The 27054-nt window shown below is 52.9% G+C and overlaps 3 protein-coding genes across 5 annotated transcripts; 1 reads left to right on the forward strand and 2 right to left on the reverse strand.

The window, feature by feature from the left end:
• The first annotated feature begins 4144 nt into the window (after window positions 1-4144).
• LOC126938311 (uncharacterized) lies at window positions 4145-10539 on the forward strand. Its single transcript, XM_050762366.1, has 5 exons — window positions 4145-4239; window positions 4300-4371; window positions 5177-5199; window positions 9705-9981; window positions 10143-10539. Exons 1-5 carry the CDS (start codon window positions 4145-4147, stop codon window positions 10294-10296), a joined length of 621 nt encoding a protein of 206 aa, XP_050618323.1. The 3' UTR covers window positions 10297-10539.
• A 2116-nt stretch (window positions 10540-12655) lies between these two features.
• Window positions 12656-15902, reverse strand: PPY (pancreatic polypeptide). 2 transcript variants are annotated; one of them, XM_050763166.1, is made up of 4 exons: window positions 15815-15902; window positions 13309-13499; window positions 12995-13066; window positions 12656-12804 (listed from the first exon to the last, which is right to left on the reverse strand). In XM_050763166.1, the coding sequence occupies exons 2-4, from the start codon at window positions 13497-13499 to the stop codon at window positions 12780-12782; spliced, it is 288 nt and encodes a 95-aa protein (XP_050619123.1). In that variant the 5' UTR covers window positions 15815-15902; the 3' UTR covers window positions 12656-12779. The 2 variants fall into 2 exon arrangements, with proteins under 2 accessions (XP_050619123.1, XP_050619122.1); XM_050763165.1 differs by lacking the exon at window positions 15815-15902 and having other exon boundaries at window positions 13309-13666.
• Window positions 15903-25494: 9592 nt separating this feature from the next.
• On the reverse strand, window positions 25495-26324 carry PYY (peptide YY). 2 transcript variants are annotated; one of them, XM_050763168.1, is made up of 3 exons: window positions 26053-26324; window positions 25873-25947; window positions 25495-25736 (listed from the first exon to the last, which is right to left on the reverse strand). In XM_050763168.1, exons 1-3 carry the CDS (start codon window positions 26268-26270, stop codon window positions 25712-25714), a joined length of 318 nt encoding a protein of 105 aa, XP_050619125.1. In that variant the 5' UTR covers window positions 26271-26324; the 3' UTR covers window positions 25495-25711. The 2 variants fall into 2 exon arrangements, with proteins under 2 accessions (XP_050619125.1, XP_050619126.1); XM_050763169.1 differs by having other exon boundaries at window positions 25515-25947.
• Window positions 26325-27054: the final 730 nt, after the last annotated feature.

A 27054-nucleotide genomic window follows, 5' to 3' on the forward strand; every position in this document is an offset into this window, starting at 1 on the left:
GAACACAGCTGACTTCCCCCACAGCCATTCTTACGTATTTTATTACTGTCTGGCACAATTACCAGCATGTAAACTCCAAGAAGGTGCTTCATCTTATTCCAGTGCCTAGCAGAGGCATAAGGTGCATAGTAATGGTTTTAAAGTGGAAGGGATTCCAAGATTCACTTCATTTAGGGATGGATCTATTGTTATAATCAGATTTCTGAAATCAGTGCTGACTTCCTCTCACATTTCACAGGAAGCGAGACTTCTTAAAGCTTGAGGTTTTCTTGGTGGGTTTTATTTAAATTGAATTAAAATATTTATTTTACAGGGAAAACCTTCAAAATAAAACACTTTGCAACTTTGGGGTGAAAGTTAAATAAAACACTCTAGCTCCAGATTAAGTTATCACTGAAATGAAACACTTTTGCTCCTTTTTTTAAAAAAAAAAAAAAAAGAACATTTCATATGTAGTAAATAACGATTGTTTTCTTTTGAGATTAATTTAGAAACTTAATCCCTATTTAAGAGCTTTCATATGCAGTTATGCGTTGCCTGCCATGTGAGGAGCTTGAGAAAAGTGTCATTAGGTGATTTTACCATTGTGCTAACATCATAGCGTATACTTACACAAACCTAGGTGGTGTAGCCTACAGCACACCTAGGCTATATGGGATGGCCTAGGACTCCTAGGCTACAAACCTGTACCATATGTTACTGTTGTTAGGTTTTGAAGAAAAAGCAAGGGTTAAAGAAAGACACACACACAGAAAGAGGTCAGCTCAACAGCAAATGCAGGTTTTACGTCCAGCATAAACCCTACAGAAGTGGGAGACTAGCTTAATGCCAGAGCCCACCACTACTTACAGGCTGGGGCAATGGATAGGTAAGGGGCAGAGGGGTCTGGGCAGTAGGGCTTGCTGCCTGGCAGGACACCGATGAGATGTTCCCATCATGAGGTGGTTCTGGCCCTTGTTCCAGCAGGATGTCATCATGGTGTTCCTTGGATCTTTGTCCAGCAAGATATGACAAGGATGTTTCTTTTTTTTTTTTTTGAGATGGAGTCTCACTCTGTCACCCAGGCTGGAGTGCAGTGGCGTGATCTCGGCCCACTGCAACCTCCACCTCCCAGGTCCAAGCGATTCTCCTACCTCAGCCTCCTGAGTAGCTGGGATTACAGGCGCGCACCACCATACCCAGCTAATTTTTGTGTTTTCAGTAGAGATGGGGTTTCGCCATGTTGGCCAGGCTGATCTCGAACTCCTGACCTCAAGTGATCTGCCCGCCTCAGCCTCCGGCAATGCTGGGATTACAGGTGTGAGCCGCCGTGCCAGGCCAGGGATGTTTCTTTAGTTGGGCTTTGTCTGCCCTGTGGTCAGGTGGTTAGGTAGGATGTTTCTCACCGCCTGAACCTCTGTGAAATGTTTCACTTTGAGCGAGGTCTGCAAAATAGCAGGGAGCTTACAACATGGTACAGTTTGGACTAACATTTTTGCCTTTTACTTTAATATAAAAGGAAAAGGGGTGTTGCTGATTGGCTGCTTCCTTCTGAATAGGGGCGCTGTACTCAGCATTTGGGTTTCGAAGCAGTGGGCATTCCACGTCAGAGCTGTTTTCCTTGAGGTGCAGATACTGGACTTGGTGGAGGAGAATGATAGTATTCATGTGTTTCTGGGTGGTTGCCTGAACAACGGAGTTCAGCCTTTGGGAGATAAAGCAGGATATGAAGGTGAGTACACATGGGTCAACTGTTAGAATTAGGAGGCAGAAAATTAGGGGTCCTCCAACCGGCTAGCCTGGTACCAAGTGTAGCAGAGATGTTTAGTCCTGCTAACGAGAATGAAGCGTACAGCCCGCTTGCTGTGTGGGGTGGGGGGAGGAAATAGGCATTACTAAAGGAACCTGAATCTGAATAGTTTGGTTGTTAGGCAAAATGTTAATGTTTGGAGATTGAAACACTAGGGTGCATGTTCCTGACCAAGTGCAGCCTAGGGAATTCTGGCACTCTCTAGATGTCAGAGGTCATAATCAAGGATGACGCCTTTAGTTAGACAAACCAACTTTGAGCCTCCACTCTATACTATAGGGGAGTCCCAGACAAGAACACAGCTTGAGCTGGGCGTGGTGGCTCACACCTATAATCCCAACACTCTGGGAGGCTGAGGTGGGTGGACACTTGAGGTCAGGAGTTCGAGACCAGCCTGGCCAACATGGTGAAACCCTGTCTCTACTAAAAATACAAATATTAGCCAGGCATGGTGGCCCGCACCTGTAGTCCCAGCTACTCAGGAGGCTGAGGCAGAAGAATTGCTTGAACCTGGGAGGCAGAGGTTACAGTGAGCAGAGATCGTGACACTGCACTCCAGCCTGGACCACACAGTGAGGCTCTGTCTCAAAAACAAGTAGTAATAATAATAATGTGTTATATATCATATCATATGACATATAATGTAGCTATGATGATATAACAATTATAGCTATTATTCTTAAAACGGCATTTGAGGCAGGTCTTGAAGGATATAAAGCTTCATTGGCCAAAATTTCCATCACTCCCTGCTTGTTCTCCCCTCTGTCAATCAGCTGCCACCAGGGAGGTCCAATTTCTGAAACACAGGAATTGTGTGAGCAGAAGTCACCGTTCACACCAGCCCTCAGTGTGAGGAGGAAGACATTTGAGGGCAAGGTAGCTGCAGCCCCCAAGCTGCCCTCCACACTGGAAGCCAGTCAAGGCGTGGCCTCTTCAGCTACAGTTGACATCCAGTTCTGCTCTGGACCTGCGAAGGCTCTGAGGGCTTCCTGCCAGGCTGCAGGGAGGGGTTTGGGTGTAGACCTGGTGGACTGGAAAATTACCCATTTGCCCCCAGATTAATGATTAACGGGTCCCTGCCCTCACCCTGTCTGGGAGAGGAGCCCAGGGCCAGGCTGGCCAGGGGGAGCCCGATAGCATCTGTCTCTGCTCGGAGGTTTCGGAGATATGCTCCATGGTGGGCTGACTGCACCTGATGAGTGTGGAATCTATGGGTGATTTCTGAGGGCACCTGGGGCCTGGCCAGGCCACATACCCTCCAGTGAGGCTTCTAACTTCTGGGGCATACAGAGAGGGCGTGGCATCCAGTCAGATGTCCTGATTAAGGCAGGTGGCTCCAAACAGGAGAGCTGTGCCCTTGGCTCAGAGGAACGTGGTCTTCTCTGACCACTCCTGGCTTGACCACAGGACTTACCTTGACCAGTGACACATCAGCAACATAAGTGCCACATCTAAGCAGGATGTGGCACCTTAAGAGCTACTGCAGCCAGGCGCGGTGGCTCACACCTGTAATCCCAGCAATTTGGGAGGCCAAGGCAGGTGGATGACAAGGTCAGATTGAGACCATCCTGGCCAACATGGTGAAATCCCATCTCTACTAAAAATACAAAAATTAACCAGGCGTGGTGGCACGCACCTGTAGTCCCAGCTACTCGGGAGACTGAGGGAGGAGAATCACTTGAACCTAAGGTTCAAGTGGAGGCAGAGGTTGCAGTTAGTGGAGATCGAGCCACTGAACTCCAGCCTGGCAACAGAGCAAGAGTCCGTCTCAAATGAACAAACAAACAAACAAAAGGAGCCATTGCCTGGTTCTACCTTTGATTTTCTTTTCTCTTTTTTTTTTTTTTTTTTTTTTTTTTTTTGAGACAGGGTTTCACTCGGTTGCTTAGGCTAGAGTTCAGCCACATAATCTCTGCTCACTGCAGCCTCCACCTCCTGGGCTCAAACTATCCTCCTGCCTCAGCCTCCCAAGTAGCTGGGACTACAGGTTTGTGCCACCATGCCTGGCTAATTTTCGTATTTTTAGTAGAGACGGGGTTTCGCTATGTTGTCTAGGCTGGTCTCAAACTCCTGGACTCAAGCAATCATCCTGCCTTGGCCTCCCAAAGTGCTGGGATTACAGGCGTGAGCCACCACACCCAGCCTACCTTAGCTCTTTTACCCTGGCTATGAGGCCAGGATGTCCCAGAACAAGGTTACTTCTTTTGGGGTGGGCCCTGGAATGACGTATATTCCACCCACACTGGGGGCACCCAAGAAGGCCCCATTCCCTTCACCTGCCCCTCACCACCATCCCCAAGGCTCACCCGTCTCCCTCCTCTCGCCCTCTCCTGCCTGACCAGGCGGGAGGTCCTGATGCCCTTCCCAGGACTGGGCACTGTGGCGGCCCCGGCACAGGGCAGGGCCCACCTGAAGCAGTGTGACCTGCTGAAGTTGTCCTGGCGGCAGAAGTAACTCTGTGGGAGGAAGCCTAGCCTGGCTGAGACCCTGTGGGACGCCGTGCACCTCAGCCTGGAGTGCCAGTTCCAGTTCCGGCAGGAGCGCTGGAACTACAGCTTGGAGGGCAGGACGGGCCTGCTCAAGTAAGATGGGGAGGTGGGCTATGGGAGGAGGAGGGCTGGTGGGGGCGGGGGAAGAAGGCTTCTGGGAGAAGGAGGCTGGGAGAGGCCGCCTTTTCCTCTCCCCTGGCACCTGTGCCCAGACCACACTGCCCTTGCTACCCTAGCACAGTTCCAAATGAGAAGAGTCCTGGGAGTTAATGAGAGACAGTTGAAGACCAGGTGTGGCCCAGCCTCAGGTTTGGGGGAGGAGAGGAGCAAGAAAGATCCAAGAGAGAAGGAGACAGCCCATTCCTGGAGGAGCCCACAGATGAGATGGGGGTCCCCCAGTTACCTTCCTCTGCTTCTTCACACACACACGCAAAACAAGGCACATGAAGACATGAGGACAGGCAGCAGCTGGTTCCAGGCCCGACGACATGAGCCAGGCCATGCATTTGTTCGCTCCTTTATCTGTCCCTTTGTTCATCACATCCATTGATCCATCAGTCCCTCCCTCCCTTCCACTCTCGTTTTACCTCTCTCCCTTCTTCCTGCCTCCCTCCCACTTCCACCCACCCACTAAGCATCCATGGAGGCCCACAGTGAGCCAGGCACTGTGCTAGATGCTGGAGGTTCAGAGCTGAACAAGACCTCAGCTGCCCTCAGGAAGCATGCAGTCTAGAAGGGAGAACACAGGTCACCAAGGAGAAAGGGCTTTGATGGGACATTAAAAAAAAAATGCAGTGATGCTGTACAGGGCAGCCATGCCCCTCCTAGGCCAGCTGCTCTCCACAGTCAGCATCTGAGCTAATGGCCTCTCTCTGTGTCTCTTATGGGACGTCACCAGCACCCAGATGCACTGGAGGGCAGGTAGGAAGTAGTGAGCCGGTGGGAGGCCAGCTTTGGGCCACACCCAGCAGAGAGGAGAGCAGTGGTCCCGGAGTGGGTGGGATGGTCAGTCTGGGGCAAGTCAGCCAGGAGACTCAAGGTCACTCTGTCATTGGGTCCATTCCACAGTGGGTAGCAGAGAATGATATTTGAGAACCATCATGCCTCACAGGAAGCCCATGGGGCTTATCTCAGGGGCCTCAGAAATAGGCTGGTCCAAATGGTCACACACTGACTTGGAGTCAAAATGGTGAGTTTAGCCCCAGCTGTGCCGGCACCAGGTGTCTGAGTAGCTTCTCTTTGCATCAGTGTTCTTCTCTGAAAAGTGGAGGCCATAGCCCCTGGCCTGCTGCACTCTGGGAATTTGGGCACATACTCCACAGTGAATTTGGAAGTTCCATTTAAGTGGGAACTTGCAGTCAGAGTTTAAGAGGCAGTTGACAGGGAGACCCACCCGGAGCTGTGTCCTCAAGCCACATTCACTCATCCTGCCCATTGCAGGGCTGCCACCTCCTGCCCTCAGAGAGCAGCAGGCAGCCTCTGAGCTGCTTCCTTTCCTCTCTTCCCCCTTTCCTCCCTCCCCGTATCCCTCTACAGTTCCTGGAATGAGTAAGGGAGTCTGGAAGAGCTAGGGCCTGAGAGCCTCCAGTGCCTGCAGAAGAGTCTGGGTTTGTATGGGCAGCCAAGGCTGCAAGGGACACATGGTTTGAGCTCTTGGGGGAGGGGAGCTCTTGAGCTCTTCAGCACTGGGCTGTGACTAATGGGGATAAGGCATAGCCTGTGTGCTGGTATTTAGGGTACACTGATCCCCAGATAGCTCCTCCCACCTGTACTGTGGAAATTTATCACGGGACTCTCATTTCTTTTTCTAGGGATTCTTGCCTCCATAGAAATGCGGTCCTGGTCTCACTTGGCTACTGAGTCATCCCATAAACTTCAGTGACATTGACATTGAATTTCTCACCCCCACTCAGAGCAGGGTTGGTTTGTATATTTGTTTGCTGTTGTTTTCAGACAGGGTCTTGCTCTGTCACCCAGGCTGGAGTGCAGTGGCACAATCCTGGCTCACTGCAGCCTAAATTTCCCAGGATCAAGCAATCCTCCCACCTCAGCCTCCCCAATACCTGGGACCACAGGCATACTCAAACTTTTGGGTTCAAGTGATCCTCCCACCTCAGCCTCCCAAAGTGCTGGAATTACAGGCATGAGCCACCATGCCTGGCCAAGGGCAAGTTTTAATAAGAAAAGGCCAGAAGATGAAACACTCTTGGGACAAGTAGAGATGGGAGGAAGGGGTTCTTTTAGGGCCAGGTATGGTGGCTCACACCTGTAATCCCAGCACTTTGGGAGGCCGAGGTGGGTGGATCACGAGGTCAGGAGTTCAAGACCAGCCTGGCCAAGATGGTTAAATCCCATCTCTACTAAAAATACAAAAATTAGTAGGGCACGGTGGCAGGCACCTGTAATCCCAGCTACTCAGGAGGCTGAGGCAGGAGAATCACTTGAACCTGCGTGGCAGGGGCTGCAGTGAGCCGAGATCGCACTATTGCACTCCAGTCTGGGCAATAGGGTAAGACTCCATCTCCAAAAAAAAAGGTTGGAGGGGGTTCTTCTATGAGTGGAGGGGCTCACGCCTGTTAATCACCTAGCATGTGCCAGGAGCTGCCCAGAGGCTAAGCTACATCACCCAACTCCATCTTCACAACAGTCCTATGCCAGGATGCAACCAGCTCCATTTCACAGATGAGGATGTGGAGGCTCAGGGGAGATAATGTCCCCTAATCAAGGTCACACAGTCAGGAGGGAGTGAAGTCAGGATTCTCATCCAGAAGTCCCTGCTCTTCCTACTGTGCCCCTTCTGGGGTTGGGGTAGGCACGAAGAATTGGCACACATTTTACAACTTGCCCCAGAAAAGCAGCAATATTGAGGAGGTAGAGGGTTCCTGACAGGCCACACAGCTGAGGCTCTGTGGCCTGAGGCAGCCAAGGCCTAAGCCCATTATCCAAGCAGCCAAGACCCACCGCCCTCCAGAAGGCTCAGCAGGTCATGCCTCAGGGGCTCCAAAATGGTCAGGCAGGCTGAGAAAATCTCCAGGCTGTGCAGCGGGGCCTGCAATCCTGAAACCAGAAACTGCAACTCCACCCCCTCCCCATGGCAGCAGGCCTAGGGGCAGGGAATAGGGATGCTGGGACCCCAAAGCAGCCCTGCAGGGGAAGGAGGCAAAGGTACCTTGGATCTAGCCAGATGGGGAGGGGTATCTGGTCTCAGAATAACCCCCTTCCAAACTCTGACAGTAACCCCTGGGAAAAGCACAGTCCCCTCTCAACCACAGAGCAAAAAGTTACCTGACACCCCAGGCCTCCCTGCCTCTGCCACCCACACTTCTGGGCCCCCGGCAGGGACTGTGACCTGTTCAGAACAGCTGGTAGCCCATGTGCTTCCACCCCCACCTTCTCTCTGTTCTGGACTTTCAGGTCATGACACAGGGAGGAAAAGAAGACTATGCTGGGAGTGGAGCCTCAGAGGAAAAGGGGGCATGGAGGCTTAGGAATATAAAGGGCCTCAGGTCCGGGCCAGTGACGCTCTGCTGAGCTCCTCTGCAGCTGCCCAGCACCATGGTAATGTCTGGTGGCCAAGTCTGGGCCCGCATCAGCTGTATTCTCTAGGAGCTTGGGGATGGGGCCTGGCACCAAGGGCCCCTCCTCAGGCCCACTAAGGGCATGAAGGAGATAGGCCAAGGCAGCCTCGTCTGCCATTCTGAGGGCCAGGATAGCTACTACGGCTTCTTATTCCTGCTTGGGGTGATGGTGATGAGGGGAGTTCCTGGTTAAAAGAGGGCTGAGGGGCTTAGGAGCTCTGGGGGTGTGCATCATGTTTATGGGCACCATAGTCTGTGAATCATTGTGTGTTGCAGGCACAAAATTCTCTGTGCATTGGGTGTGTGAATCCTCAGACTGGCTTTCCTCTGTGTAACTGTTAGTCATTCATTTAATATGTACTATTGAGTATCTACTAAGTGCCAGGCACTGTTCTAGGTGCTTGTAATCCATCAATAGACAAAATAGGCGAAGAGCCCAGCTGTAATTAATGATGCTTACATTGAGGGAGGATATGCTGCTGGGAAGGGACTCAGACAACAAATATAGTAAGTACAGAATATAGTAAGTTAGAAAGTGCAGGCCGGATGTGGCAGCTCATACCTGTAATCCCAGAACTCTGGGAGGTGAGGCGGGAGGATCTCATGAGGCCAGGAGTTTGAGATCAGCCTGAGCTACATAGCAAGACTCCATCTCTACAAAAAATTAAAATTTAGCTGGGCATGATTGTATGCACCTGTAGACCCAGCTACTTGGGAGGCCAAAGCAAAAGGATGGCCTGAGCCCAGGAGTTTGATGCTGTAGTGAGCTATGATCCCGACACTGTATTCCAGCCTGGAAAGCAAAAGGAGGCCTTGTCTTAAAAAAAAAAAAAAAAAAAAAGAGAGAAAAGAAAAGAAAAAGAAAAGAAAAAACAGTGCAAAAATAAAGCAAGAAAAAGATACAGAAAGATGAGGGGTTGGGTTGCAATATTATGTTATTTATTTACTTTTTAAATTGTAGAGACAGGCTGTCTGTCTTTTGCCCAAGCTAGTCTCGAACTCATGGGCTCAAGCAGTCCTCCCACCTTGGCCTCCCAAAGTGCTGGGATTACAGGCATGTAATCCCACTGCGCCCGACTGGGTTGCAATTTTAAATAAGTGTGCAGGGTAGGACCCATTTAAAAGGTGGATTTTGAGCTAATGCTTACAAGGGGAGACAGAGCTGGCCCATGAGGATGTCTGGAGGAAGAGTCTTCCAGGCAGAGAACAGAGTGACTGTCATTTTGCAGGAACAGCAGGGAGAAAAGAGGGGGACAAGCAAGGAGTTTGTGTGAGAGAGGTCGGTGAGGATAGGGAGCTGACCAATGGCTTTATGCCATCCTCATGTGTCCACCTTAGGGTGTGTCTCCCCGTTCATTTTTTTTTTTTTTTTTTTTTTTTCTTTTTCTTTTCTGGGTTTTTTTTTTTTTTTTTTTTTTTTTTTAGAGGAAGTCTGGCTCTGTTGGGCAGACTGGAGTACAGTGGCCTAATCTCAGCTCACTAAAACCTCCACCTCCCGGGTTTCAGCAATTCTCCTGCCTCAGCCCCCCGAGTAGCTGGGATTACAGGCGCCCACCACCACGCCTGGCTAATTTTTGCATTTTTAGTAAAGACAGGATTTCGCCATGTTGGCCAGGCTGGTCTTGAACTCCTGACCTCAGGTGATCCGCCCGCCTCGGCTTCCCAAAGTGCTGGGATTCCAGGCGTGAGCCACAGCACCTCGATGCTCTGCCTGCATCACAGGGCATGTCCAGGTGTGCATCATTGCTCCGGGCACCAGGATGTTCCTTATGGCGTCTGTGCACTGGTGTGTGTCCCAGAAATTGACACGTCCTTCGGTCTGAGCACCCCTGCACCCCTGCACCCCAGCCTGCCCACCGCGCGGCACACCTGCAAGCTCCGGTCGGGGCGCCGCGCTGACCTCAGTCCCCGCATCACCTGACCGCCCGCGGCTCTGTCTGCCCCGCCCCCTCCAGACGCCGGCTCTGCGTTGCGTATTCGCTCTGGCCATAGTGGGCCTTGTGTTGCTGCTGCTGCAGCCCGAGGGTGCCCTGGGCGAGGAGTTGCAAGTGCCACAGCCCAGGGCCGCCAGTTGGCTGAACTTAGGCTCCTTCAAGAAGTACATAGGGAAGCTCTTCAACAGCAGGTGGGCCGGCGGAGGGCGTGAGGTAGGGAGGAAAGCGGGAGGCGGAGGGGGGGGGGGGGGCGCGGAGGGGGGGACACGGACCCCACCAGGCACCCCCACGCACATCGCAGCCCGAGCTGGGCTCGGGGAGCGGCCTCATGACTGCAAAGACTTGTTCCCAGCCCGAAGAAATCTAAAAACCACAAGAAAACTGCGAACGCCACGAACGCCTCCCCATCGAAAGGCACGAAATACCCTCCATGGACCACCACGAACCCCCAGTGGCTGAATACCTCGGAACCCCGACCACCGACCTCCTCCCGGGGCCCCAGGTAGGACAGCCTGGACGCTTGGCACCGAGCCAGGGGCCTCGGGACTGGGGGAAGCTTGGGTGATAGAGAGAGGAAGCTCCTGGGGGCGGGCATTCGGGGAGACACAGCGCCCAGGCGGGGGAGCTTCGTTCTCCAGGCTGGGCCTTGGCCTCCAGACGCCTCTCTCCCACCAACCCCTTTATATTGAGAGGGGCCTCAACCCCTCCTCATCCCCTCAGTGGAAACAATAAAGACAAATTTCTGTTGCTTCAGTGACTTCTGTGGGCCTGGGGTCAGGGAGGGACCAGTCCATTGGAGGGGAAGGGGGACTCTGGAGTTTCTGCTGTGGGAGAAAAAGACCTCAGCTGTTGGGGGTCCTCCTCTGGTAACCCATCCGCCTTCCTCCACGTCACCCATACATGGCCTTGTGGGTCTGGCCCTCCACCCCGTGGTAGAGACACAGATGCAGGTCCTGGAGAACACACTTACTGCCCCGGTAGTCCTGCACAGATGGCACCAGTGTGGGGGCTCTAACCCGGAGGGAGAGCAGAGGTGAGAGAAGAAACCTCAAAGGAGGGGCTTCAGCTAGACACACCCCAACTCCCACCTGGCTCAAGTTTCTACCAAACAGCCCAGCTTGGGCTGTCAGAGTTGGCACAGTAACAAGAAGAGGTGCCTTTGCCCCTCAGCATGCAGAGTATAGGGGGCCGCCTTCGCCTCCTGGACTTCAGAGCAGGAGAAAGGGTGGAGCCTGGCCAGGGCCTGTCCCTGAGAAGCTGGGTGTGAGGGTGGCTCTCTCTTCTGGGGGCTCCCATGGCCATCAGAGAGACCTGGTGGGGGAAGAGCCCCCTGCCCTGATCCTACCCTCACATCCAGGTATGTCTCCAGGGTGTGAACCCCTGGCCCTAAGAAGTATCCACTCCTCTCCCCATTCACCACCCATCCCCTTAAGCTACCAGAGAAAATGCTGGGACTTCAGACTCCCTCTCCCAGACCCAAACCGTTCTCTTGCAAAACCCTCTCTCTATCCAGACATCCCTTATATTTAAGAATCAACCAGAGGCCGGGCACAGTGGCTCACACCTGCAATCCCAGCATTTTGGGAGGCCGAGGTGAGCAGATCGCTTGAACCCAGGAGTTTGAGACCACACTGGGCAACATAGCAAGACCCTGTCTCTACAAAAATAAAATTAGCTAGGTGTGGTGGCATGTGCCTATAGTTCCAGCTACTTGGGAGGCTGAGACAGAAGGATCGCTTGAGGCCAGGAGGTCAGGGCTATGGTGAGCTGTGATCATGCCACTATACTCCAGCCTGGGTGACAGAGCAAGACCCTATCTCCAAAAACAAAAAATTAATCTGAGCCAAGCAGCTGCATCCTCTAGAAGTTCTTTGTCTTTTAGGATCTGGTTCTACTTCCAGGTCATTTGCACACACCAGATGGAGTAGGACTTGAGGAGAAACACAATTGTGGTGCTATTTCCATTTCTGTGCAAGGTGCTAAGCCCAGAAAAGCGGACCCCTCATCCTCCAAACCCATAACCCCATCCCTTCAGGCCAAGCGTGTGGGGGAGGCAGGAGAAGCCATTCTAGGAACCGGACACATCTAGTTCCCTCACTTCTCCCCTTTACACACACACATGTACACACGCATGCATGCGCGCGCTGTCCCCACCTATTCAGGGTGCCTGAGAAGGGCCAGGAAGAGATGGGTGCTCTGGGACTCTGGGCAGTCCTCCCTGGGGCAGGATCCAGGTCCTCGCCCTCACAGGGCTGGAGTGTGCAATCTACAGATTCGATTCAATTGGCTGGAACTCTCAGTTAATCTAGCCTCCTCCCCTTCCACAGCAGCTTGAATACCTCCTGTGCCCAGGACTTCACTACCTCGCGGGGCAGCCCATTCTCTCCAAACTTCTGGATGGCAGCTCAGGGCCCTGGATGCAGCCAAGACTGCTGTAGCACCAGAATCGTTCTTCCAGGCTGGGCTGTGCGCCTGCCCCCATGCCAAGGATGCTTTAGTATAATTTTTGGTGCTTCTGCTGCCTAGGCTGCAGTAAGGCACTGGTGAGGGGCGCACTTGGGGAAGGGCTGTCATCGGGCCATGTCGGGAAGATCTATGGGTGCTGAACTGGGAAGATTCAAGACTACCAGTTCATAGACTTGCCGAAGGACCATGCAGGACCATCTGCTCAGTGGAGTCCCTGCCTTCCTCTGGCCACCACTTGTCCCTCTGTGAAAGGGAGAGGATGAGCTGAGCGACTCTGATGACCCCACCAATGTTCTGGATGATCCCCTTTTCCACTGCCCTGCCCTCCTCTTTCTCTCCCATGCATTTGGCGCTTCCTGCTGCCCCCACCAGGGGTCCACAGAGACACAGGACAGGCTGTGGCTTTGACTTGCTTTATTGAGCCTGTGCGGGAGCAGGGAGCAAGCTTTGGCCAGAGCCAAGGGTGCAGAAGGGAGAGCTGGGCTGGCACTGCTCATGGAGTCATAGGAGACAGAAGGTAGCATTACAAGTCCAGCGGGCTGAGCTCCCTGTGAGGACAGGGCAGAACATGGCAGTGTAGGCGGCAGGCCTCGTGTCCTCACGAGGCCTCAGGCTGGCTCTGGGTTCCTGTTCTCCCTCTTCCACCCCCCACTACACCTTTCCAAACTCTGATTCGGTCCCACCACCCCTATTTCAGCCCCAGGGAGTTGGACAGACAGGGCAGGGAGTCAAACTCACCTGGGGGCAGCAGCATGCGGGGACCCCCACTCCGAGAAGGCCAGCGTGTCCTCTTTGTGTCTTTTCCCATACCTGGGAGGGAAGAGGCAGCAGGGGCAGGCACTGTGCCCAGGTGCCAGCCCACCCGTTTCATATCTGCCTGTAGGCACCATGTCTCCCAGGGCACATTGGCCTAGGCCTGTTCAGCACAGATGCCCTGTTTTCCCAAGAGCAGGCCTGGAAGGGGCTGGGGCTGGGGATAGGGTGTGGCCAGGAATGTGGAGTGGGCTCAGGGTCCCAGGGGCTGGATCTCTCTCCCCGACTGTGGCACACACCTAGGTCTGGTCAGCATGTTGATGTATCTACGGAGATCAGCCGCATACTGGGCCATCTGCTCTGGCGTGGCATTGTCCCCTGGGTACACTGGCTCCAGCGGGGCTCCCTGGGCACCCAGCAGTGGCTGTAGTAACAGAGCCACACAGGTGGACAGGAGCAGCAGGGAAAGGCAGAGGCGTGTGGCAGCCATCTGAGGAGCAAGCAGAGGGGAGGTGGAGAGCCCGGGCTGCAAATTTCCCATGCCCAGGAAGCAGGGTCCATCTACCCAGCCTCTTAGCCCATCATCCATTTCTCCAAGCCTGGGGACAAGGGGGCAGAGCAAAGGGCCACTCCAAGCTGACCACTCCACCTCCTAGACACTGCTCTGAAGGTGCGGACAGCCTGTCCTGTGAGCAGCCCAGCAAGCCAGCGCCTTGCAAGTTAGAAAAGCATAGCAGAGAAAATGGGGACATGAGTCCTGGACACATGGGACTCATGACATCCAGGGCCTCATGGCTCCAAGGAGGCAGCAGCTAGTGGGAATAAGGCCATGCCAGGTCACCCACAGGGTGGGGGACACAGAATGAACTCGGGAAGCCAAGGACAGAAATCCATGACCTTGTGGGTCTGGCCCTCCAACCTGCAATAGAGACACAGATATGGGTCCTGGAGAAGATGCTATTGCCCATGTCGTCCTGCACAGACCGGCAAAGGCACTCACACAGGGACCCCTGTCACTCACAAGGTCACAGTCACACATTCCGGTTCATGGCCATGCACACGAGTGTGCACATATACGTGCTGTCTTCTAGCGTGACAGGTCTGTCCAGATGCAGAAAGCAAGACCCAAGCAGGACCTTAGGCCTCCCAAGGCCCCTGGCCCTGCGAAGCACCAGCTCCTCTCCATCCGAGGCCCCAGCCTGGGGGAGGCCCCCAGAGCCCCAGGCAGGCTGAGCCCGCTTACCTGGAGTCCAGAGTAAATGGGTACTAGACCAAACAAGCACCTGCCTCAGGCCGGATGGGCCCCTGCCCTCAGCTGGGCCGCTTTATAGCCCTCAGCCCCCCAGAGTCCCCGCCTCCTGTCAGCTTCTCTCGCTCCACAGCCCTCGCCCCTCCTCCAACTGTCTCCCGATATTGTCAGTATCTGAGGCCAGAGACAGGAGGAGGACAGGGCAGTGCTGTGGGTGCCAGACCAGCAGCATAACAGACAAAACTGGACCACAGGAAAAGTCTCCTGTGGGCCCCCATCCCTGACACTCCTTCCCTTTGGGCACCAGAGCAGGCTTGGTTCAAGAAAGATGGGGTTCCGGAACTTCAGAGTGACTGAAAGGTTTTGGTCACAGGCCTTGGAACTAGCTCTCCTGCCTCCCAAGGATCAACCCAAATCATCCAACATATTCCCTCTGGGCAGAAGATTGAAGCTGCAGCTGGAAGATTGAGGCTGCAGCTACAGCCTCCAGGATGAAGAATGGAAACTCAGGCCATCCTCTGAAGCTTGCAACTAGAACAAGGTGGGAAGAGGGAAGGTGCCTCAGGTCCTCAGGCAAGGTGGAAAGGAGTGGGGTACCAAGCTTGGAGAAACCCATTTGGTGGGTGCATAGGATGCAGAATGAGAACTCATGTGCTTGGGTTCAGGGGAAAGGTTGAGGGGGTGCCAGTTTCCCGTAGCCATTTCCCTCCCCATCTCAGAGCCCCCATTCCAGGAAAGTGCTAAAAACCAGCATCATTTGTAAAGCCTCACATTTTCCAAAGTGCTTCCAGTTCAGTCACCTCACTAAATCCCCACAACAACCTATTTTACAGATTCAGGATCTGAAATCTGCTCAGAGATGTCAAATCGCTGGCACCAAACCACACAGCCAGTCAGACAAAGTATTGGTAGAATTTCCCACTTTTTGGCTGAGAAACCTGAGGCTCACAGAGGTAGAGATGCTTGCTCAAGATCTCATAGCTACCGAGGTCCCAAATTCTGGCTTAGATTCTCAACCCCACTAATCCATCCCCACCAGAAGCCCCTGAATCTCCCCTGCCCAGCACCTCCCAACCCCCAGTCTCCTTCCCCAGCTTAGGCCAAGGAGTGGTAACTGGCTGTGTCTGAATGACACGGTGACACCGAGTACGGAGCTAAGGACTTATGACTGCTGATGTTCTGCTGTCCCAGATTAGTACACCAAGAAGTTGGGGGGTGGGGGGACTGTTGGGGAACAGGGAACTGGAGGTGAAACTCCAGGGATCTGGCAGGGTGGGGTTAGAGTCAGACAGAACTGGGACCAAATCCTGGCTCTGCCATTGGCTGGCTGTGTGAGCCTGGGAAAGTAATTGATTTAACCTCTCTACAGTAATTGATTTAATCTCTCTACAGAAGGAAAAGCTTCACTTTTCCTCTCTGTAAAATGAGCTCATCACACCCATCTCAAGATAGGGAGAATAAAGGAAGGCCCAGCAAACATCAGTGTTCTGCCTTAACCCTCCCAATTTTGATTTTTGTTAACAAGAAGAGCAATATTGCTTCACCAGACAACTTACATTCCGCAAGGCAAATATGAAAGTCTCTCTGTCTCAGCAAGCCCGGGCCTTTCTCTGGACGAAGGTTTTCTGCTTGCAAAACAAGGGTGTGAACTGGTGACTGGTCTCAGGCTGGCCTTGGGTTTGGCAGGGAGAGGTTGCAGCTATTGCCGCCAGAGGGCGCCAGGCTCCAACCCTAGTTAAAAGGGTCTGAGCTCCCACAGGACCGTGGCCTTGGAGGGACCTGTTCTGGCTGCTACTCATGTGGGAACCCAGCCCCACTCGACAGACAGTGGATCTAGGGATTGACTCAGATGCCAGGGCCACTTGTAGTTCTGTCCTGTCGCAGAGGTAAACCTAAGTGCCTAACAAATAACAGGTACTCCACAAATGTCAACCAAACTGTAGCTTTCCTTTTTCTCCTGTGCAAACAACAGATTCCTCTTCTGGGTCCTCTCAGGGATGTGGTGACAATCCAGGAGGAAGTGGTAGTAGATGTGCTTTCTACACTGCACGGCCATGTGTGTTCATTTTCATACCGCTTTGAAAAGAACTGTCTGAGGTCAGGCGCAGTGGCCCACACCTGTAATCCCAGCACTTTGGGAGGCTGAGGTGGGCGGATCACCTGAGGTCAGGAGTTCAAGACCAGCCTGGCCAACATGCTGAAATCCCATCACTACTAAAAACACAAAAATTAGCCAGGCGTGGTGGCGCATACCTGTAATTCCAGCTACTTGGGAGGCTGAGGCAGGAGAATCACTTGAACCGGGGAGGCGGAAGTTGCAGTGAACCGAGATGATGCCACTACACTCCAGCCTGGGCAACAGAGTGAGGCTCCATCTCAAAAAACACACAAAAAACAAAAAGAACTACCCGAGATTGGGTAATTTATAAAAAAAAGAGGTTTAATTGACTCACAGTTCAGCATGGCGGGGGAGGCCTCAGGAAACTTACAATCATGGCAGAAGGCGTAGGGGAAGCAAGGCATCTTTCTCACAAGGCAGCAGGAAGGAGAAGTGCTGATCAAAGGGGAGAAGAGCAACTTATAAAATCATCAGCTCTCGTGACGACTCACTCACTATCACGAGAACAGCATGGGGAAAACTGCCCGCGTGATTCAATGACCTCCACCTGGTCTCTCCCTTGACACATGAGGACTATGGGGATTACAATTTAAGATGAGATTTGGTGGGGACGCAAAGTCTAACTACATCACTATGTCTAGAACACAGCAATGGTTCTCACTCATCTTCATGTGTTCCTGTCAGAGGCGTTTGAACCAGAGCGACTCCATCTTGAACAGGGCTGGGTAAAATGAGGCTGCGACCTGCTGGGCTGCATTCCCAGGAGGTTAGGCATTTTTAGTCACAGGACAAGATAGGAGGCCGGCACAACATACAGGTCACAAGACCCTGCTGATAGAATGAGGTAAAGAAGTTGGTAAGAACACGCAAAAACCAAGAGAGTGATCAAAGTGACCGCTGATTGCCCTCACTGATTTTTCTTTTTTTCTTTTTCAGCAGAGATGGGCTTTCACCATGTTGGTGAGGCTGGTCTCGAACTCCTGACCTCAAATGATCTGCCCCCATCAGCCTCCCGAAGTGCTGGGATTACAGGTGTGAGCCACTGCACCTGGCCTCACTGATCGTTATACACTAATTATAATACATTAGCATGCTAAGAGATGCTCCCACCAGCGCCAGACAGTTTAGAAATGCCATGGCAACATCTGAAAGTTACCCTCCATGGTCTAAAAGGAGGTGGAACCCTCAGTTCTGGGAAATCCCCACTTCTCTGGAAAACTCATGAATAATCCACCCCTTCTTTATTAGTATATGATCAAGACATAACCATAAAAATAGCCAGACAGCAGCCGTGGGGGTGCTCTGCCTGTGGAGTAGCCATTCTTTGTTTCTTTACTTTCCTTTTATTTATTGATTGATTTTGTAGAGATGGGGGCTCACTTTTTTGACCAAGCTCAAACGATCCTCCTGCCTCGACCTCCCAAAGTGCTGGGATTACAGGCATGAGCCACTGCACCTGGCCCTTGTTTCCTTATCTAATAAACTTACTTTCATTCTACTCTGTGGAATCACCCTGAATTCTTTCTTGCGTGAGCCCCAAGAACCCTCTTTTGGGGTCTGGGTCAGGACCTCTTTTTGGTAACGTTCCCATAGTGCTTGCCACAGAGCCCTGCTTAAAGAAAGCACCAATTCACCGGGCACGGTGGCTCACGCCTGTAATCCCAGCACTTTGGGAGGCCGAGGTGGGCGGATCACAAGGTCAGTAGATCAAGACCATCCTGGCTAACATGGTGAAACCCCGTCTCTACTAAAAATTTAAAAAATCAGCCGAGTGTGGTGGCACACGCCTGTAGTCCCAGCTACCCGGGAGGGCGAGACAGGAGAATCGCTTGAATCTGGGAGTCGAAGGTTGCAGTGAGCCAAGATCGCGCCACTGCACTCCAGCCTGGGCGACAGAGTGAGGCTAGGTCTCAAAAAAAAAAAAAAAAAAGAAAAGAAAAGAAATAAAGAAAGCACCAATTCCTGGTTTGCAGACCCACCAAATGAAGATGATAGTGGTACCTCTTCCTCTGCCCAACACCACGCCCTCTGGCACAAGGCAGATGGCCACTGGCGGTGACGGGGATGGAGTAAGTGCTATGAGACTAGGAGGGGAACACCCCAGAAACACCTGAGGTCACAGAGTGAATGAAGGCAGGTAAAGGAGCAAAGGGAATGGGGGCCCCTACATACTCGACCCCAGGGCAGCAGCTTGGCCCTCACCGAGTCCTCTATCACACACATTCCCCTGCCCCGCCCCCATCCTGGCTGTCTAACCTCAATCCCTGCTGCTTTCAGTTAATCAACCAATGAATGGTCATTTATCGCACATCTGTTCTGGGCCTCATGGGGGCAGCAGGAGGTGATGAAGAAGCAAGGGTTCTACAAAGAGGTCAAAGCTGCGTGAGAAGCTGGGGGAAGGCTTGCTTTTTTTTTGTTTGTTTGTTTTCAGATGGGCTCTCACTCTGTCACTAGGGCTGGGGTGCAGTGGCAGGATCATCGCTCACTACAGCGATGTCTCCTGGGCTCTGTCTCCTGGACTCAAGGGATCCTCCCATCTCAGCTTCCCAAGTAGCTGGGACCACAAGTGCTTGCCACCATGGCCTGCTATTTTTTTTTATTTTTTTATTTTTTTGAGAGATGGGCTCAAGTATCTACCCAGCTCAGCCTCCCAAAGTGCTGGGATTATAGCCGTGAGCCATTGCATCTGGCCAGGATGGCTTTTTTTGAAAGTGAGGACGTGAAAGTTCAGAAAGGGGAAGAAACTGGCTGTGGCCCTCCAGCAAGCTGGCAGCCATCCCTCAGCTAGCCCTGTGCTTCAGAACCTTACTCACAGGTCATCTTACAAATGCCTCTTTGCTACCTTGTGAGAGAGGCAGGAATTACTCTTCACCCTTATCGGATAAGAAAACCGAGGTCCAGTGAGGTAGCTGAGGCTGTCTAAGGTCACATGGGAGTCAGGAAGGGTCAAAACTAAACCCAGGTCCACATGGTTCCAGCCTGGCTTTATCCCTGTTTGCAGACCCCCCCAATCCCAACCCGCCACTGGCTAGAGCCTGGCCCGGCTCTTAAGCCAATGTCTTATTCCAAAATTAAATGGCAACAGCAGAGGAAGAGATAGAGTGGGGGGTAGCTGCCCCCAGATGCCAGGACCTATGCCCTGGAGAAGCCTTTGGGCTCGGGATAGCTGTGACATGCACACACGTACCTTACGCCCCTTCTCTCACCCACTCTGAGCCAACTCAGGACCCAGTGGGGGCTCACTCCACTAATTTGGAGTCTGGGCTCTGCCTCCACTTCTCTCTGCCCTAGGAACTCCATCTGCCTCCAGGGCCTCCTGAAGACACACAGGGAGAGTTCAATATTTCTCCCTTCCTGTCTCCAGTGTCTGCAATAGCAAATCCTGTCATTACCGCTCCAAATTTTTCTCAAAGAGGAAGGCTTCTTTCTTGCTAAAATAGAAACTAAACTAAGCTACATAATACAGTTTGAGAACAGCCTGGCCAACATGATGAAACCCCATCTCTACAAAAAATACAAAAAATTAGCCAGGCATGGTGGTGGGTGCCTGTAATCCCAGCTACTCGGGAGGCTGAGGCAGGAGAATTGCTTGAACCTGGGAGGCAGACGTTGCAGTGAGCTGAGATAGCAACACTGCACTCCAGCCTGGGCGACAAGAGCAAGACGCCATCTCAAAAAAAACAAGCCGGGCGTGGTGGCTCATGCCTGTATTCCCAGCACTTTGGGAGGCCGAGGCAGGCAGATCACGAGGTCAGGAGATCGAGACCATCCTGGCTAACACGGTGAAACCCCTTCTCTACTAAAAACACAAAAATTAGCTGGGTGTGGTGGCAGGCGCCTGGAGTCCTAGCTACTCAGGAGGCTGAGGCAGGAGAATGGCGTGAACCCGGGAGGTGGAGCTGGCAGTAAGCCGAGATCGCGTCACTGCACTCTAGCCTGGGCAACAGAGCAAGACTCCATCTCATTTAAAAAAAAAAAAAAAAAAGACAGTGTTGGGGAGGTAAACAGGGAGGCCAGGGCAGTAAGGTTCCTGGAGGAAATGAGACCTGAAGTGGCCTTGAAGGCTGGAGGCAGGGGGAAATGCTATTTCACAGAAGCAGGGGTCTGTGGCAATGGGGTTGAGCACTTTAGGGGCACACACCGAGAAATTGCAGGAAATGCCACTGAAGGAGGAAAGGGTGTTATGAAAAGCCTGAGTTTCTGGCAGAGAGTTTAGATTTCATGTTTAGTAGAAACAGAACTGCTTCGGGATGAGGTATCTTACCTCTGTCCCTTATTCTACGGCTTCCTGCAAGCCTCTTCCTCTCCGCCTTGGGATTCCCATTGGTTCAATGAAGAGATAGGCCCAAATGATTTCTAGATGACATTCAAAGGACATCATGTTCCTAGTAGATAATGTTAGGTGCCCAAATATCCACATTCTCCTTTCATCATCAAAAACCTCGAGATGGCACATATGTAGGTTTGTTATATAACAAAAAGATAATCCGGCTGGGCACGGTGGCTCACACCTGTAATCCCAGCACTTTGGGAGGACAAAGCGGGTGGATCACCTGAGGTCAGGAGTTCAAGACCAGCCTGTCCAACATGGTGAAACCCTGTCTCTACTAAAAATACAAAATTAGCTGGGCCGTGGTGGTGCATGCCTATGATCCAACCTCCTCAGGAGGCTGAGGCAGGAGAATCGCTTGAACCAGGAAGGGGAGGCTGCAGTGAGCTGAGATCGTGCCATTACACTCCAGCCTGGGCAACAAGAGCAAAACTCAGTCTCAAAAAAAAAAAGATAATCCATTTATAAATTTAAAAAATTTGTAAAAACAAAGAGCTTGAGATGGGCACACAGCCACTCAGCAAAGACACTTGCCTTTGCAGCTAAGTGGGGCCATGAGACTAGGCTTTAGCCAATGGGCTGAGAGTTAAAGTGGTTTTTGCCATTCTGTTTTTAGGAATGGATGTGCCTGCCTATGGCAGATTATATTTTTCAAAGATGACACAAAAATACCTCCTATCTCATGTGTGATTCTACAGTGGGTCTGTGTCCCCTCTTCTTGAATGTGAGTGCACTTGTGACTGCTTTGACCAACAGAATATGGGATATGGTGCTATGTGACTTCTGAGGCTGGGTCACAAAAAATGGTTGTCGTGAGTTAAATTGTGTTCCTCCTGAAATTCATATGTTGAAGTCCTAACTCCCAGTACTTCAGAATGTGACCTTATTTAGAAAAGGGGTCATTGCAGATATAATTAGTTAAGATGAGGTTGCCAGGCGCGCGGTGGCTCACGCCTGAAATCCCAGCACTTTGGGAGGCCAAGGCGGGTGGATCACAAGGTCAGGAGTTTGAGACCACCCTGGCTGACATAGTGAAAGCCCATCTCTACTAAAAATACAAAAATTAGCTGAGTGTGGTGGCGCATGTCTGTAGTCTCAGCTACTCCGGAGCCTGAGGCAGGAGAATCGCTTGAACCTGTGAGGCGGAGGTTGTGGTGAGCCTAGATCACGCCACTGCACTCCGGCCTGGGCAACAGAATGAGACTCCATCTCAAAAAAAAAAAAAAAAAAAAAAAAAAAGATGAGGTCATACTATAGTGTGTGAGCCCCTAATCCTGTAGGACTGTTCTCCTTTGAAAAGGGGAAATTTGGACACAGAAACAGACATGCAAAGAGGGAAGATGAGGTGAAGAGGCACAGCTCAGACACCCATCTTCAAGACAACGAGAGGGGCCTGGAACAGATCAGAAGGAATTAACCTGCCAACGCCTTCATTTCAGACTGCTAGCCACAAGAACTGTTGCTTAAACCACCCAGTCTGTGATTCTTTGGTATGGCAGCCCTAGCAAACTAAACAGCAATGCCACCTTCATCTGATTCTCTTGAAATACTCTAAGCAGGAGACCAGTTACCATGTAAGTCCAACTACCCCAAGAATATCAGGCTGGAGAGGCCACATGTAGGTACAATGGTCAACATCCCCAGCTGAACTCAACAGCCAGCACCAGCATGTGAATGAGCCTTCTCAGGCATCACCCCGGTGGATCCTTAACTGCAACCCTGCCAACCTCTGGTAGTATCCGCATGTGAAACTCAAAGCAAGAACTGCCAGGAGGAGCACTTCCTGACCCTGACCCACAAAATCCTCAGTGATGTACAATGGTTGTTTGAAGCTGCCAAGTTTTAGGGTAACTTATTATACAGCGTAGTAACCAGAGTGCCTATCTTGCCCTTCCCTCCCTTGCCACTGGCTAGAACACAGATGAGGCCATGGTGGGCTGTCTGCAGTCCTGTAAATGACATAGATGAGGGCATGGGGAAGCCACAAATGGGGAGCCCGGGCTCTTGGATGCCCTCATGGAGTACAACTGCCAACTCCCCAGATGTCACTCACATTTCATGCAAGAGAAATAAATTTCCATCTTGTTTAAGCCACTGTTAATTCCACCTGTTTTTTTTAAGCCAAATCAATATCCTAGTAATATGATATATGTAAAACAAACAGCTCAGTGTCTAGCACATAAATAAGTGTTTTTTTGGGAAAGGTAATTATTGCTATTCTCATTATTATTATACTAATAATAATTATTAATAATATTATTACCCTAAACTGCTCAACACTCCTCAAAATGAACATGAGGTGGACCCATGTGACTGATGGTCAAGCTGGACAGAAATTGTCTGTAGTCATGCCTAATTCATACCAGGTTTCTCTTCCATCCGCCTTAAACTGACTATAGCTCTCCCAGCAGACCAATAGACAGGGGATCAAGGACACCAACACACAGACACATTCTCCCGCTCCCCACCCACACAATGAACCAAAGCTCTGGGCAGCCACTGTGTGCTCCCATCCCACCTGTCCTGTTGCAGGAGAGAAGACAGGAGGCAAAATGGGATGGAAAGTGGGTCCAAGATAATGAGTGGGGAGAGGGAGTCAAAGAAACTAACTTCATCCCCAAGAAATCAGGCAAGGCTTCCAGGAGGAGGTGACTACTATCCTGAGAGTATCTTTCAGGCTGAAGAGAGGGAAAGGGCTCTGCAAGCAGGGAGAGTGGCCTGGGCAAAGGCGCAGAGCATCAGAATCCACATAGCTGGTGACCTCCACCTGCCTCCTCTGCCTCACCCTTTCAGCTCTACCTCCAGGGAGGCTGGAGGACAGCACAGGGGAGGGTGGGTGTCAGAGCCCTCTGGCCCCCAACGGACCTGTGTCCAAGCAGGGACCTTCTCTGCAGCTATGGCACAGTCAGCTTTAGAGTCTTCTCTCCTTCCAGAACCATTGAACTGCAAATAGTCCTTAAAAACCCTGATCCGTTGGCCGGGCGCGGTGGCTCAAGCCTGTAATCCCAGCACTTTGGGAGGCCGAGGCGGGCGGATCACAAGGTCAGGAGATCGAGACCATCCTGGCTAACACGGTGAAACCCCGTCTCTACTAAAAATACAAAAAGAAATTAGCCGGGCGTGGTGGCGGGCGCCTGTAGTCCCAGCTACTCCGGAGGCTGAGGCAGGAGAATGGCGTAAACCCGGGAGGCGGAGCTTGCAGTGAGCCGAGATCGCGCCACTGCACTCCAGTCTGGGCGACAGAGCGAGGCTCCGTCTCAAAAAAAAAAAAAAAAAAAAAAAAACCCTGATCCAGGCCAGGTGCAGTGTCTTACGCCTGTAATCCCAGCACTTTGGGAGGCCAAGACAGGCAGATCACGAGGTCAGGAGATCAAGACCATCCTGGCCAATATGGTGAAACCCTGTCTCTACTAAAAATACAAAAATTAGCCGGGTATGGTGGCAGGCACCTGTAGTCCCAGCTACTCAGGAGGCTGAGGCAGGAGAATCACTTGGACCCAGGAGGTGGAGTTTGCAGTGAGCCGAGATGGCACCACTGCACTCCAGCCTGGGCAACAAAAGCAAAAACTCTGTCTCAAAACAAAAAGCAAAAACAAAACAAAACCAAAAAACCCTGATCTGCTGCAAGGATGCCCCAGCCTTCCTGTTGTTTTTTCACTGTCTGGGTAACAGGCTTTGATTTCCTCCCTCATCTCCTAGCGCCTTGCTTCAGATTTGGGCAGGTCTTGCTGACCTAGAGTCCCAGGACAGAGCCCACAGCTACAGGAGGCTGTGTCCCAGGAAGGAGACATAGGCCCTTCCTTCCTGAGGCCCCAGGAGGGACACAGGATACAGAGACATAGACAGAACTCTTAGTGAACAGAGCGGAGGCCTTGAGAGCCAGGCAGCCAGAGAAGGCAGGAAGAGTGCAATTGGGCAATCAAGGCAAGCTTCTTGGAGGAAAGGGGCAGGGAAGGATGGATGTCAGGGGAGATCGGTCTGCAGGCAGAGGCTCTGGAATAGGTGCAGAGTGGTGAGGGGTTCGAGTTGGATTCCAGTTTAAACATCTACAGAGCCTTTAGGCTTCAGTAGCTAGTCCAGGGGAGGGGGGGTACATGGAGGGTGTCCCTATGGCCTTGTCACTGGGAAAGAATGGTTCATGACATCCACTGAGTGTGAATTCAGCGATATGGGGGAGGGCAGTTTCTTAGGGATAGGGCAGCCTCCACACTCCCATTGCTCATCTACTCAGTGAAAGGGGGACGGTAGAAATGGCCTGCCTCTTCGGCCAGCACACATACAGCCATCTCACCCCCACACAGCTCGTCCTCCACAGCCCCATTTTGGATCACACTTCACCTCCAGCCACTCCAGCCCTGGGCGCTAGTAATACAGCTCCTGGGGAAGTTCCCTAGTGTGTTGGTGCCCGACTCGTCCCCCAGCCGTCTTTGGCTTCACGGGGTGGGGGAGGGACAGCCCTGACCCCATCTGCTCTCCTAGGCTGCCTAGCGGGCTCCCGTCCACGCTCCCCGCCCTTCTTCCAGAGCTCCATCCACCCCTGCCCCAACTCGACCAGAGTTCCTTCACAGCAATTCCTGGTCTGGGCGCTGTCCAGCTCCAGGCTGGGTGGTCGAGTCTTCCCTGGGCTCCGAGCAGAGGGAACCCCGCCGCCCGCCCCAGCTTGTCCTGGGGCGCCTCTGTCCAAGTCGGTTTTCTCTTCCCTGACCCCCACGCCTCTACTCTCCACTTCCACTGGACGCCACCTCCACGAAGGAGAAAGGAAAGGAAGTACAAAGGCACACATTCCGTTTCTGTGGAATTTGCTCTTTATTTTGGGACCACGGAAGGACCACACACAGCCCTCCAGCCCAGGGGGCGGGGGCACCGAGATGCGGGCGGAGGGCCGCACCCGAACCCTGCCCAGACGCCGCCGTCGGGAGGCAGAATCCGGGTTTGTGGGGTAAGGAGTGCTATGCAAATGAGATGGGCGTGGTTGGCAGATCTCCCAGGAGGCCTCAGGGGTCCTCACCACAGGTCTGGGACCTCCGACCTGCGGAAGCGAAGGGGAAGGAATTGGATCTCGGGTAGGCGAGCCTGGGAGACGTCGTAAGTGATGTTGCCAGGGTGGGGCCAGGCCGCGCTCTCGGAGGCAGGATGTGTGGTGACGGGGGCGCTTTTACCGCGACCTGATGGGGCGGTTCTCGCCGTCGGGGAAGAACGTTTTGGAAAGGAGCGCGTCCGGGCCGTCTCTTTTCCCATACCTGGGGGCGGGGCGGGAAGAGCGTGGTCAGATCTGGCCACGCCCCCAGGTGGAGCGGGGCCACAAAGTGAGAGCCCCAGGGGTCCCGCTCCGCGACCACGCTCACCGCTGCCGGGTGACCAGGTTGAGGTAGTGGCGCAGGGAGGCGTAGTAGCGGCTCAGCTCCTCCGGGGAGGCGTCTTCGCCAGGAGCCTCGGGTTTGATGGGGTAGGCGTCGACCAGAGCCCCCAGGCAGACGAGCAGGGCCAGAATCACTGTGGCCAAGACGGGCCACGGCCTGCGCACGAGCACCATCTGGGAAGGCGATACTGGGGGGTGGGTCATTCCAAGCCTCGACCCTCCAGGGCGGGAGGCTGCGGCTGCCGTCGGGGCCGCGCTCCGACGCTCTTCCTGGGGCTGGTACCGGACCAAGGCTCAGCCACTGGCTTGCTGTGTGTTCTCGGGCACTGCACCGTCTCCTGACTCAGTTTCCTCATCTGTGAGAGGGGCATAAGCCCTGCCTGCCTCCCCACCCCCACTCCCGCTGCTGCCCAGAGAGTTAGTTGCTGGCAACGGGACTCCCAGGCCTCCTTCCCACCTCCAATGGCCCCCTCCAATCCAGTTTCCTACCACTCACCCCCAGCTTCCACCACCCATCCTCAGTTTCCCCACAAAACACCCTGGGTTTCCTGGTAGCAGACCATGTTTGAGCCCCCAGCCACTCACAGCGATAGCTTGTGAAGCAGATGAGCAGGAGGTGGAAGGCGAGGAAGTCCCAAGGGCTGCACTGCAGCAGGTCAAGCTGAGGCCTCCTCTGCTCAGCGCTTTCCTTGTGGGGCTTATATCCCCGCCTAGAAAGGGAGGGGGAGTCCTGGGGGAGGGGGAGCCAGCAGGGGGTGGGCCCTTCTTCCTCCCTCCTTCCACCCTCGCCAGATCACTGAGCTTATACCCAGCCAGTGTGTGATGTCTCCACCTCGCAGGAGCTGAGGGGGCAGCTGCCATGCTCAGATTCGGGGTCTCACTGGATGGGGTACCCAGCCTGAACCCCATATTCACCCCACAGCCCCCCAGTGGCAGGTCTAGTCTCCTGAGGAAGTGAAGCTGTTGGGTCTAGACTCCTGGGGCAGCC

This window comes from Macaca thibetana, chromosome 16, assembly GCF_024542745.1.
Source record: "Macaca thibetana thibetana isolate TM-01 chromosome 16, ASM2454274v1, whole genome shotgun sequence".
Taxonomy (NCBI): domain Eukaryota; kingdom Metazoa; phylum Chordata; class Mammalia; order Primates; family Cercopithecidae; genus Macaca; species Macaca thibetana.

What these genes read in the sequence shown, in the direction of transcription:
- PYY (XM_050763168.1), bottom strand. Translation starts at nt 26,270, where the DNA reads ATGACCCACCCCCCAGTATCGCCTTCCCAGATGGTGCTCGTGCGCAGG. An exon ending in AACCTGGTCACCCGGCAGCG is followed by an intron (nt 25,948 to 26,052) that starts GTGAGCGTGGTC and finishes CCCCGCCCCCAG; the next exon opens with GTATGGGAAAAGAGACGGCC. An exon ending in GGCGAGAACCGCCCCATCAG is followed by an intron (nt 25,737 to 25,872) that starts GTCGCGGTAAAA and finishes TCGCTTCCGCAG; the next exon opens with GTCGGAGGTCCCAGACCTGT.
- PPY (XM_050763165.1), bottom strand. Translation starts at nt 13,598, where the DNA reads ATGGATGATGGGCTAAGAGGCTGGGTAGATGGACCCTGCTTCCTGGGC. An exon ending in AACATGCTGACCAGACCTAG is followed by an intron (nt 13,067 to 13,308) that starts GTGTGTGCCACA and finishes CTTCCCTCCCAG; the next exon opens with GTATGGGAAAAGACACAAAG. An exon ending in CCGCATGCTGCTGCCCCCAG is followed by an intron (nt 12,805 to 12,994) that starts GTGAGTTTGACT and finishes CTGTCCTCACAG; the next exon opens with GGAGCTCAGCCCGCTGGACT.
- LOC126938311 (XM_050762366.1), top strand. Translation starts at nt 4,145, where the DNA reads ATGCCCTTCCCAGGACTGGGCACTGTGGCGGCCCCGGCACAGGGCAGG. An exon ending in AAGTTGTCCTGGCGGCAGAA is followed by an intron (nt 4,240 to 4,299) that starts GTAACTCTGTGG and finishes CGTGCACCTCAG; the next exon opens with CCTGGAGTGCCAGTTCCAGT. An exon ending in GGCAGGACGGGCCTGCTCAA is followed by an intron (nt 4,372 to 5,176) that starts GTAAGATGGGGA and finishes GGACGTCACCAG; the next exon opens with CACCCAGATGCACTGGAGGG.